This window comes from Lissotriton helveticus, chromosome 5_1 (assembly GCF_964261635.1).
Source record: "Lissotriton helveticus chromosome 5_1, aLisHel1.1, whole genome shotgun sequence".
Classification (NCBI taxonomy): Eukaryota; Metazoa; Chordata; class Amphibia; order Caudata; family Salamandridae; genus Lissotriton; species Lissotriton helveticus.
Window position 1 is genome coordinate 1,777,797,919 of NC_136065.1, and position 13,555 is coordinate 1,777,811,473.

The window sequence follows — 13,555 nt, forward strand, 5'->3', positions numbered from 1 at the left end:
CATGAAAAAAAGAGTTTTGTGAAGGGGATTCTTCTGTGTGTTAAAACACTACAAAAATTGCACAAAATATAGTATACTGGCCCCCTTTTTCTCTTCAAGATGAAGATGCTGCCAGTGTAGCCTATGTATTTAGGCTGCATTATTGTCTTTCTATCTTGCAAGTGTCTTTGCAGGCTTTCCTGAAGAAAGGCGAAAAATACCCACTTAAGAAGATATATCTAAAGAAGTGCTCCAGAGTCCCTCGCATATGGGTTATTCATGGATTATTCAAGTGCTTATGACTGTACATGGAAATTTCAAAGAGAGAACAGGGGTTGAGGTTATTCCTATAATGGCAGCCTATTGGTTAATAATGTCGCATATTACCTTTCTGTTCTGTGTAACTTTTCAAATGAAAACTAAATGTAAGCTGGCCCTTTTTTACCCTCTCTATAGGCTGCATATATATATATATATACAAGTAAAGTACTACGTACAGGATTGCTACACACACACACAAATATATATAGGGAGGAGCGGTGGAGGCGAAACCTCCGCAAACAGGTGTGTGAACAGCATTTTGTAGTACATTAGTGCTACAAAACCCTACAAATCGCAGTATTTGGATAGGACTATCCCTTTTTTGACAACCAAACCCCTAATACACTGATTAAAAGCACTCACCATGATTTGATCACTATACACAGCTAAATATGTTGGGGTTTTTTAAAAACACTTTTACTTTTTATTTACAGTTTTCCTCAACGCGATTACCAATTTTAGGCAACACTCCGCTTTTGAGATTTCTCCATTCTGCAATCTGAGAATAATGCCAGTCAATCAAATAACTTTAATTCGGCCATTGTGGCCTTAAAAGTAGCACTTACAAATTATAAAAGACAAGCATACTAAAAACCATCAAACTGAAATAACAGTCCTTACTAGCATATACATTTTCATTCTTGTGATCAAGTTTTCATAAGAGACCAAAGAGGGAAAAAGAGAGACCACAGAGATGCATATGCCTTCGGTATAATAGGCAACCAATCTTCTCATAAAACACATTACAAAATGAACAAGGTCTATCTGGCAACCTCCCCCCTTCTGGATTCATTTTCCTGGACTTTTAAAGTGCAAGAGAATAATGCATCATAACTGCATCCATCAGTAAAAACCTGTACCACATTTGCTGTATCACTATAAAATTCCTGGAATAATACCATTAACTTTGTGCACAGGTATATTGAAGCATTCATCACAACAAGCCTTAAGTTTTACTTCTAGAAACTGATGCACTTTTTTGTGAGCTCTACGCTACTCACACAATACATCTACGAAGCATTAATTTAGACTTACCTCCTCTCTCCGCGAAGTTCAAACTTAATCCTAATGTCATTCTGTAAAAACAAAAAAAACAAAAAACACATTTAAAAACATAATTTTCTGCACCATTTTGTTCTAGAAAAAGAAATGCATGAGTTGGCCTATAACCAATAAAAACAGTTCTTAATCTATTGGATTTGTGTAGCACATTTACTCAAAAGCTGTACATAAAACCATGATAGCAGAATTGAATAAAAATGGCAAAAGGTTACAGTGCATGGTGCTGTTAAAACCTAATAAGCAATTTACTGCACTGGACAGATAGTATAATCTAACACGGAGAAGAAAGGAATGGTTTTTGATCTCTGGTGCTAAGTGGGAAGAGAGGATGGAAGACTGATGTGATTAACACATGCTCGTCTTCACATATTGATATACTGCTTGCACTGAGTATTCAATTAATGGTGGTAACCGTCACTGCCAGAAAGGTACTGGGTACTTCTGAAATAGGTCCACATACATAGGATGCAATAAAGAAAAAATACATATTTTGACTTTAATTCAAATCTTTTTAACTTTAGCTCAACATTAGAATGTTGGGAACTCCACTGAAGACAATGAAGCGGCTCAGGGATAATAATGTCCAGTGTAAGCCTTCTGCTTCGGCATTCCAATGTTTGTCCTTCGGTTTCTCCCTTTTAAATGTAAAACATTCCACCCTAAGTGAGTAAAAAGGTTTAACAGCAGTATATCCCTTCAAACTTGGGAAAAATAGCTTGTCAAAGGCTCTCTACCTCATTATAGGACCTCGCCTGCGGCTCTTGCCTGTAAATCAGGGCCTTTAACAATCGGTATAGCCTACACCATTGGCTTTCAGGCTGCATTAGATTAGGACAATCTTATCTATGCTAACAATAAAGAGATGCTACTTTGAGAGAGACTCATGGTATTGTTCAAAGAATACATGACTTCTCCATATGCAAATGCAAAAACAACAGTTGATGGACAGAATGCAGAACAATGTCATACATTCACCCCAGTTCAGAGATCTGGGCCTACATCCGTTGTTTTTTTGCTCACCATGCCATTCCAGTTTGAACCCAGCCATATGCAAATCAGTCTTGACCCTGTGCCCCATGGGAACAGTCCAGCCCGAACTGCCAAGCCAGGTCCTCCCTGGACTGGAAACAAGCAACCAAGGACCGGTTTCGGGCCACTGGATTCAAGCAAGCTGAAGACGGCTGAAATGCCAGAAACCGGTCCTCGGAAGCTTGTTTCCGGTCCAGGGAAGGCATGGCTTGGCAGTTCGGGCTGGACTGTTCCCATGAGGCACAGGGTCAGACTGATTTGCATATGGCCATGTCTGAACTGGGGTGGCAGAGTGGGCTATAGAACGGTGATGGATTAAACCCAGATCTGTTGACTGGGTGTGAGTGTTTGATTTGGTTCAGATGCTCCGTCCATCACCACCCCCTTTTGTACCACTTTGTTCTCCATATGCAAGGCCACAAGTGAATAAACAAAAGCAATTCAGCGGAATGGATAAAAACAGTTATTTATTATTACCAATAGTTCTCCAGCATTGGTATCATTCACAGATGTACATTTATGGGGGGGTGGTGGCTATTACAAGGAGCACTTAGGAGTGTGGCAGACAGGAACTCCTCCCCCCACATGGTTAATTAAAGGATATTTGCACTTCTAATGGTCATACAAGGGTGCCAGCCCTTCTCTACTGGTCGCTATGAGCCCAAACGGGGGTGCAACTTGATTGGGTTTCGAGAACGATGGGCCACGGAGATGGGCCTGGCGATCACAGATGGTGACTGGAAGAATGCCCTTCAATAGGCTCCTCCCAGATCCCGGAATGCCTGGTTTAAATTAATTCAGTGCCATTACCTCCATAGGGTATGTCACACCCCGAAACAGATTAATATTATGTTTCCTGTGGCTCATGCGACCTATCCAAGATGTCTAGCTGAGGGGGCTGATTTTTACAACATGGTGTGGGATTGCATTACTCTCTCGAACTTTTTGCCTACAGTGCTAAATCTTATTAATGGTACCACAGGAATAAGCCTCAGTCGATTGCCAGCAGTGTGACTACTGGGACTCTTTCCAAAACCTAGAGCTAAGCTAATCACAGCCAGATTCACAGATTTGGCATTTATACTAGCTCAACAGCAAATCTCTATGTTTTGTGGTCTCCTACTGGCCCTACCCCTTTCGGATGGAAGCTAGAATTGTTTAAATGCAGGGAGATGAATAACAAGCATTGGCATAGCCAATAAGTCTCGCCTTTGAGACCTTATAAATGTTTAGCCATGCAACACTTGATGTTGTTGCACCGAGGATATTGTGCTGGATAACTGAACACATATAAGGTCCCAAAGGCGAGACCTATTGGCTATGCCAATGCTTGTTTTTCATTGTTGCCAGATGCCACAATCTGTTGCATGATTTGCAGATTTCAACAAATTAGTTTCTACCAATAGTAAACGAAATATGGTGCTTGTATGTTAATGCAATAGCACACTCTTAGTAAAAGTTAACTGGTGACTCTTCAGTTTTTGACTGCTGTATTGAGGTGTTCTACTGGTAAGAAAAACATTTATTACCGAGAATATTAACGTCCCCAGTTGATTGACGGGGAAGAGTGTTTGTTTGACAAAAAAATTACATATTTAAATAGAATACAAACGGTAAATAATTCTGCCTTTGTCTTCAACATATTTTCTTCCATTTGGCATGTATATTACTGTAGCATCAATGACACTTTTCTGAGCAGCAGTTATTTCAAGACGAGAATTCAAAACCAAAACACCTCAAACATTTTACTTTTTAAAGAAACTTTTTTAAGGTCTAATGTATTCAGTCTTACATTGCCCTACAGCAAGGCAATTTAAAAGGTGCTTCTGAAGCCCCAAGTATTCAATAGGCGATTCAAATTATAGCATTTTATTACAGGCCAATAAAAATTGTGCAAATTAATATAAAAAACACGAGCACAATGTAGATAGCATGCTACTTTGTAGTGACAGTTTAAACATATGTTAATCGATCGGGGAAAGACGAGTACTATGGTCACTCATCCCAGCAGACCATTTTAACACAGGAGTCTTTAAAAGTTGTAATCATGGTCTATGATGTACAACAGCTACATAGAGCCAAGTGATCCAATAAGGCGGCACGAGTGATTTACAAAAGAGAAAGTTTGTGGCTCCTGGCAATTCACCAACAAACTTCGCTACCCTCCTGAACCAGCTCATGCAGTCGCCAACACGCACTTTCTGAAGCTGCTTCTACGAGGCCTTTCACTTACGATGCCATCTACTGCACAGACGCAGCTTTCCATACTTGTTATAGCCAGGGACACAGGGTTGAAGTGACCATTCCCAGCCCATCCCACAATTTACACATACAAAACGTTTTTTAAGGAACAGTGGTCGTTGGCAAGTGACAACATACACACGTTGCCTGCATGCGAGACCTAATAAGCAGCACAAGTAAATGAAGCAATGCCGTTTTCAAAGAGACACAAATGGACTTATAGTTCTGCAGGCAGCATTCAAATCCCTGAAGCAAAGTTGCTAGCGAAATTGATGGGTGCCTATAATAAAGAGTGGGGGAGGATGTTATGTGTTTAGAGGGGAAGGCAGGGTACTCTCTTTTGAGTTCAGAATTACATATATATTAATATTTGGTTTGTGAAAAACGAAGGTAACCGTAATAGGTGAGATAAGGCTAAACAAAATATTATTGCCAGCTATAGAACGCCGCAGGAAGAGCCTTTAAAACAGCAGAATAGATTGCATGCACAAGGTGCTTACTCGAAGCAATTTACGGATCAGAAGCATGTAAGCCACCGGTACGTAGTAAAATATAGAGCAGTTTAAGTAAGTTTGCAAAGGTTAACTGTACGCCATACACAGCAGGGCGAGAGACCGAGTGGACCTCCAGTCATTAGAGCGCAGTAGGATGATTTATTGTGGAGCACAAGATAAGAGGCACAAACAAACCTCGGTCAGCCCGCCCACTCGCTAGCAGCACGTGACAAGACGGGTCAAGATACGCCATACTTAACTGAGATCACCCGGGCTCTTTGGAGGCAGTGGGGGAAGAACAGCCATCCATGGAATGAAGGGAAGCAAGGGAAGAGCTAGCATGTCCCCAGAAAGAACTAAATTAAGGAGCGGGGAGATCACAACTGCATGCTGAACTATAGAAACAGAAAGAGGACACGTCCTCAAACTCACCGTCAGACACTCTACAGATGGATAGTTACGCTAAACCGGAACACCGTTAATGTTTTGCAGCTTCTGCAACACCAACCGGAAAGATCCAATAGCGAACAGATTCCTCCCTCTTGCACCGAAAAGTGAAAGCATGTGCAGCGCCAAAAGTGAAAGCAGATGCAGCGTCGCGCGCGGCGCCAAAGGTGAAAGCAGATGTCACTGGTATACTCTGTCTGTGTTTGGGAAGTGGGAATGGCATTTGTAAATTTCCCTTAAAAGAAACACGAATTTCAGTGGTTGTTTGTTCTTTTGTATTAAAATTTAAAAGTGAATTAGTAAAGCCTGTATAACAAGCAATGGCCGCGCGCGAGGAACAGAGCCCGGGAGTTGTGTGTGCGCACACGCTAAAAGAAACGGGAGTGGTGCGCGTGAAAGAAGGAGAGGCATAGCTGTGCACGTTGCATGTGCTTGTTCCCGTAACAGCAAGCTGGTGGCCGGCAAAAGCCTGTGGGTAGCACTTTTGAAACCTGGTTACTTAATGTCTCGCCAGAGCAGCGCATGCTATGGCTCGGGCGAGGCATAAAAACTATTACTTACTTTTACCAATGGTTCTCTAGCATTATTATCATTCATAGATGTGCATGTACGGGGCAGTGGTGGCTATTTCACAGAGCACCTGGGAGTGCAGTAGATAGGAACCCCCCTAACATGGTTATTTAAAGAACATTTGCACTTCTAATGCCTGTACAAGGGTGATGGCCCTTCTCTACAAGTCACTACGAGCACAAACCGTATGCAACTTGACTGGGTTTCGAGAACAATAGGTCACAGACATGGGCCTGGTGATCACAGATGGTGACTGGAAGAATGCTCTCTAATACATCCCTCCCAGTGGCGGCTCCTCCATTAATGCAGAGAAGCGCCGCCCCACTGCTTTTCACAGTGAAAAAAAAGGTAAAATAAAATTTGATCCTGCTGCAGCGTCTTGGTGGAGCAGGCGGATCTGCTCTGCTCTCAAAGCAGGGGGAGGAGTGGTGAGCACAATGTAAGTGCGCAGGAATGTTTGCCCGACCCTCTCGGGCCGGCAAACATTCAAGCACTTTGTACATTCTCTGCCAAGGCTGCATTACAGCTTGGGTGGAGAACATGCCCATGCTCTCATTCCCTGGCTAAGCGCTGAGCCACTGCGCTCAGACCAATCACAACGCTGCATTAAAGCGTTTTGATTGGCTATGGGGAGCCCCGGTGCTTCCCGTTTGCAGAGAAGAAGCCAGGAAGAGGACGGAGGAGAGGTGGTGGCCGGCCGGCAGGTAAGTGATTTTTTTTAACCCCCTTCCTCCACCTCAACCCTCTCCCCTCCTCACGGCCGCTTCCCCGGTGCAACTGCCACTGACCCATCCTACATCCTCGAATGCCTGGTTTAAATTAATTTTTTAAGACTATTACCTCCATAGGGTATGTCTCACCCCCAAACAGATTAATATTATGTTTCCTCGGGCTCACGTGAGCTGTCCAAGATGTCTAGCTGAGGGGGCTGATTTGCACCACATGTGTGGGATTGTACAACTCTTTTGAGCTACAGTGCTAAATCTTATTAGTGATTCCACCTGTAAGGAGCCTTAGTCAATTGCCAGCAGTGAGACTACGGAGACTGTTTCCAAAACCCAGCGCTAAGCTAATCACAGCCAGATTCACAGATTTGGCATTTATACTAGCTCACCAGCAAATCTGTATGTGTTGGTGGTCTCCTACTGGCCCTACCCCTAACGGATGGAAGCTAGAATTGTCTAAATGCAGGGGAATGAATAAAAACTATTACTTACTTTTACCAATGGTTCTCCAGCATTAGTATCATTCATAAATGTACATGTATGGGGCAGTGGGGCCTATTTCACAGAGCACCTGTGAGTGCAGTAGACAGGAACCGCCCGAACATGGTTATTTAAAGAACATTTACACTTCTAATGGTTGTACAAGGGTGATAGCCCTTCTCTACAAGTCACTACGAGCACAAACCATGTGCAACTTGACTGGGTTTCGAGAACGATAGGTCACAGACATGGACCTGGTGATCACAGATGGTGGCTGGAAGAATGCTCTCCAATACACCCCTCCCAGTGGCACCTCCTCCACTAATGCAGAGAAGCGCTGCCGCACTGCTTTTCACAGTGAAAAAAAAGGAAAAATAAAATAACTTGACGTTATCATTTTATTTGATCCTGCTGCAGCGTCTTGGTGGAGCAGGCGGATATGCTCTGCTCTCAGAGCAGGGGGAGGAGTGGTGAGCACTATGTAAGTGTGCATGAATGTTTGCCCGACCCTCTAGGGCAGGCTGAACATTCATGCACTTTGCACATTCTCTGCCAAGGCTGCATTACAGCTTGGGTGGAGAACATGCCCAGGCTCCCATTCCCTGGCTGAGCGCCAGGCCACTGCGCTCAGACCAATCACAATACTGCATTAAAGCGCTGTGATTGGCTATGGGGAGCCCGGGTGCTTCCCGTTTGCAGAGAAGAAGCCAGGAAGAGGACGGAGGCGAGGCCTTGGCCGGCCGGCAGGTACGTGATTTTTTTAAACCCCTTCCTCTCCCTCAACCCTCTGCCCTCCCCACGGCTGCTTCCCAGATGCAACTGCCACTGACCCATCCTACATCCTGGAATGCCTGGTTTAAATTAATTTAGGACTATTACCTCCATAGGGTATGTCTCACCCCCAAACAGATTAATATTATGTTTCCTCGGGCTCACATGAGCTGTCCAAGATGTCTAGCTGAGGGGGCTGATTTTCACCACATGGTGTGGGATTGCACAACTCTTTTGAGCTACAGTGCTAAATCTTATTAATGATTCCACCTGTAAGGAGCCTTAGTCAATTGCCATAAGTGTGACTACGGAGACTCTTTCCAAAACTTAGCACTAAGCTAATCACTGCCAGATTCACAGATTTGGCATTTATACTAGCTCACCAGCAAATCTCTATGTTTTGGAGGAAGCAACACGAGCATGAACAACGTTGAAAGGCGATCCTACAGGACTGGGCGTGATGGGAGACTGTTCTCTCGGTCAGATGGGGGCATCACTGAGGCGTGATGGCCCCACGCATTCCCGAGATAATGGGCTGCCTCACTTGCCCTGCTCCTTTCCGAATTACAAGGGGTGCAACGAGAGGGGCCCTGTACTTCAGATTGCCCTCACCAGGCGTTAGAACTAGGGGTACCTGTGTTTGTGCATTTATTTCAGTGGACCTTTATTTTACATTTTACTGTACTTTGTAGTTTTGTTTTTCTTTTTTCCTTCTAGTTACATCTACCCATTACCACAGATTACGTTGTGCTTCCATGACATACTAACGTGGATGCATGTTTCACTTCTATCCTCCTGATCATACAGCTCACTGTTCAGGATAGCTATGTTTTTATTTATTCTGGGAATTGTTCAGTTTGAGATGTCACATCCTCTATTGTAGTGTACTTCTACACAAACTGTACTGGTTCTTCAAAATTGTTGTCCATTATATCAGAAACCTAATAAAATATGATGCAAAAAAAAGTATATTTACATGGTAGAAATACTTCCCAGGGTCGTGGTGGGAAGGGAACCTCTGTAAGGATAAGTTACTTACCTGTAATCCTAGTTCTCTTCCAGGGGTATCCCCATCAATGTAATAAGCACTGAATATTCCTGCCCATGTGCGGGAACCCCGGAAATAATATAAAAATTATATATGGAAATCACATATATACAGCTCTACATATATGTATATACATATATCATTTTTCCTCATACCAATGCAGCTCCCAATAGGAGGCTAAACAATGTAATTACACACATAAAGACTGTATTTGCCAATAAATAAAAACACAAGAGGGCAAGTAGCACTTGAACTCTGTTTTTTAATGAGCAAAGTACTCTTAAAGAGTAAAACTGCAAATACGTGAGACATTGTTAGCCTACAGGCTGCATTGCAAACCAATAGCTTAGAAAGTATTTTCAGCAAAAACTGGCACCATGCCTTTAAGGAAGCCATGACCCCTAGCTTCCCATCATGCCTCAGGGGTGACAGTTAGGTCAGTTGTTCTTTGCATACACCTTAAATTGGAGGGCACAAGGAAATCCTTTAACACTTTAGAAACATCTCATTTACCTGGGGAGGCGGGTGGTTTGCTTATGACTTTGATGAGGGTACCCCTGGAAGAGAACTAGGATTACAGGTAAGTAACTTATCCTTCTCTTCCAGGGGATCCTCATCAATAGTCATAACCACTAATAGAATAGCAAGCCCATCAACCACCTGCAGGCAAATGAGAACAAAGTGACCCAACAAAAAATAACAGCCGAAATCAGCTTTTGAACAGATTCCGCAAGGAGGCCTGGCCTACTTGGGTGTCTGCTCTGGTGTCTGACTCCAGACAGTAGTGACTCGTAAATGTATGGACAGACCTCCAAGTTGCCGCCTTACAGATTTCAGACATGGGCACATTACGAAAAAAAGCAGTAGTAGCCACTTTTTCCCTGGTAGAATGCACTTTGGAAGTAAACCCCAGGGGCTTCTGCGCTAATTGATAAGCAAGCTTGATACATGAAACTATCCACCAGTGCACCTGGAGATGGAAAGCTTTGAAGCTGCCAAACCAGTTCTGATCGACCCATAGTTAACAAATAGTTGATCCGATTTTCTTATAGACCTGGAACGATCCCGGTAGAATTTTAAAACCCTTTTCAGGTCCAGAGAATGCAAAGCCGTCTCAGCTGGAGTGGAGGGATTGGGAAAAAAGGTGGGTAGAGAGATGGTCTGATTCACATGAAAATCTGACACCATCTTTGGAAGGAAAGAGGGGTGCATCCTCAACACAACCCTGTTAAGATGGAAGACTGTATAAGGTTTTTAGAGCAGAGAGCCTGTATTTTTCTCACTCTGCGAGCTGACGTGGTCGCTACCAAGAAAGCTGCCTTCCAAGAAAGATGCTGTAAGGTTGCTTTGTGTATGGGTTCACATTTTGATAGCACCTGGTTTAGCTCCCAGGGTGGTGAAGGAGGCCGGACTGGAGGGTAGACCTTCTTTAAACCCTGCAAAAAATCCTTAACAGCCTGCAACTGGAAGAAGGAAGGTTGAGAAGGTGAACGTCAATATGCAGTTATCGCTGCTAAATGCATCTTAATGGAAGAAAACCTCAACCCTGCTTTCACCAGATAAAGTAGGTAAGGAAGGATGACCTCTTCCTGACCCTTTGTTGGATTACAATTGTTTTGCATACACCACATGTAAAACTGTTTCTACTTGCATGCACACGAATGCCTCGTGGACGGTCTTCTTGCTTCCTTCAAGATGGACATGCAGTCCTGCGGTAATCCTAGGTGGCCATACTGGAAGACCTCAGGAGCCATGCTGCCAAGTTCAGAGAGGGAAGGTCGGGGTGATAAATCCTCCGGTTCATCTTGGACAGCAGGTCCGGTCTGCACGGCAGCTTCTTGTGAGGGCACTCTGATAGGTGCAGAAGGTCCGGGTACCACCATTGTCTCGGCCGGTCCGGGGCAATTAGTATCATCCTCGTGCTCGAATGGGACAGCTTGGTCACCACCTTCGGGATCAGCGGAAGGGGTGGAAAGGCGTACACAAATGCCCTAGACCAGTCTATCAAAAGGGCATTCCCTTTCGATCCTGGTTGATAGAACCGTGAGGCGAAGGCTCGGCCTTTGGTATTTTCGTCGTCCGCGAAGAGGTCGATGGTGGGACGACCCCATGACTGGAAGATGTCTTTGACGACCTCGTAGTTGAGAACCCAGTCTTCTCTGTCTTCGAAGTGACGGCTGAGCGCATCCGCTCTCAGGTTCTGTTCTCCCGGCAGGTGGACTGCTGTGACTGACAGATTCCGAGCCTGGAGCCAATGCCAGAGTGTTTGAGCCTCCAGAGAAAGTGTGCGTGAGCGAGTTCCTCCTTGTTTGTTCAGGTAGTACATGGTGGTGGTGTTGTCCATCTGTACTAATACTGAGGTTACCTGAATCGAGGGGAGGAAAGCTTTAAAGGCTAGGCGAACTGCTCTCAGTTCTAACATGTTGATGTGGTAGGATCGCTCTTATGGAGTCCACAGTCCTGTCTGGAAAGGTCACATATGGGCCCCCCAACCCTGCAGCGAGGCGTCCATGATCAGTGTCTGAGCAGGCGGAGATTGATGGAAAGGAATTCCGACTTGCATATTTTGTTTTCTCATCCACCAAGGTATGGACGCTCACGCTGCGTTTGATAGACTTATTTTTTCGTCCCGGCGAGCTGTGTGCTGGTCCCACTTGTCCTCCAGATCCTGCTGAAGAGGATGTATTCGTAGTCTGGCATTGGGAACCAGGAAGATGCAGGATGCCACCTACCCTAGCAGGGAGGCAATCCGATGCGCAGGCAGTTTTCTGTTGTGACGGAAACAGCTGGCATTTCTGTATGAGGGAACACGATCTCTCCGCAGAAGCAAACACTTTTCCTACCACGGAGTTTAGCAGAGCTCCTAAGAAATGTATTTTCTGTGTTGGCTGTGAAGTTGACTTGGCGAAATTCACATGCAGGTGACAGCTCGAGACAGCTCAAGAAATGACTCCTCACACTGTCTGGGGAAACCTGTCAACAGCCAGTCGTCCAAGTACGGGTACACGAAGACGCCCCTGCGGCGCAGCGCGGCTGCCACCACCGCCATGCACTTTGTGAACACTCTGGGGACTGACTTCAACCTGAAGGGTAGAACTTTGAACCGGTAATGAGCAGATCCCACCAGGAATCGCAGGTATGGTCTGTGATGTTGATTGATCGGGACGTGAAAGTATGCATCTTGCAGATCCAGCGAACACATCCAATCTCCCTGTCTGAGATGTGGATATATTTGATGGAAGGCCAACATGCAAAACTTCTCCTTTCTGATGGATAGTTTGAGTGTCCGCAAGTCCAGAATTGGTCGGTATTCTGCTTTTTGTCCCTTTTTCTTTACCAAGAAGTATCTTGAGTAAACCCCTGCCCCTCTTTGAGATATTGGCAACCTCTTGATGACTGACTTTCTGAGAATGGTGGCAGCCTCTTTCTGCAGGAGTTTTAACTGGTGACACCATGGTGGAACTGGAGGGATTGTTTGTTTGTTTGTTTGTGACATTTATAGAGCGCACTGTTACCTTACGGTGTCCTGGCGCCATACTGATAGCTCCCAAACTATATCCCCGGAACTAGTTTACAAAAAGCCACGTTTTTAGCTTTCTCCGAAAGGTCATCAACTCGGGGCACAATTGGAGAGCCACAGGAAGAGCGTTCCAGGCCACCGCCGCCCCTCGGCTAAAGCTCCTGCCTCCCCAACAAACTTTCCTGATGCGTGGGGTCTTGATCAGTCCCAAGTTGGCTGACCTCAATAGTCTACCTGGTTTATACAGGGGAAAATGTTGTCCCAGGAATGCCGGACCTATACCATGTGTCGCCTTATAGACAAAACACATGCTTTTGAATAGGATCCGCTTCCTTACTGGCAACCAATGTAGTTTCACCAGTTCATGGGAGATGGATGCGAACTTAGGCAGGCCTGTGAGTAGGCGTGCTGCTGCATTCTGCAGTATCTGTAATTTGTCGAGTATTCCCTGCTGGGCTTCTAGGAGCAAACTGTTGCAGTAATCCAATCGTGAGAGCACCAAGGCCGTCACAACTGTTTTTTTGCATTCCCCCGGAAGGAACGGAAGGACCTTCCGGAGGATTTTCAATGTCCAATGGATAGAAGAAGCCAAGGCATTTACCTGGGGTCCATAGGAGAGTCTATCATCTATGACGACCAGCAGGTTCTTAACCTTATTGACTAGAACGGGAAGGCTCCCCATCTCTTCTGGCCACCAACTCGGGCCCCAAAAATTGACCGTAGAGCCAAACAGTATCACTTCGGTTTTAGCCGAATTGAGTTTTAAACAATTTCCGGCCATCCAATTGTTCACAGCCTTCATGCACTCCTGGAACTTGCTGGCCACATCAGTCTCCCTCCCAGGTAGCAGTGACACCACAATCTTTGT

General features: G+C 44.9%; 1 protein-coding gene across 7 annotated transcripts in view; it reads right to left on the reverse strand.

Moving 5' to 3' along the window:
* MAP3K3 (mitogen-activated protein kinase kinase kinase 3) overlaps positions 1–13,555 on the reverse strand; it is a 2,022,699-nt gene that overhangs the window by 1,793,266 nt on the left and 215,878 nt on the right. For all 7 annotated transcript variants that reach the window (XR_013594968.1, XR_013594969.1, XM_078645061.1 and 4 more), the window contains exon 3: positions 1,336–1,376. Coding sequence is in view for 5 of the 7 variants with exons in the window: in XM_078645061.1 (XP_078501187.1) it covers positions 1,336–1,376 (41 nt within the window). In the remaining 2 variants the exon portion in view is untranslated. The remainder of the gene's footprint in view (positions 1–1,335; positions 1,377–13,555) is intronic.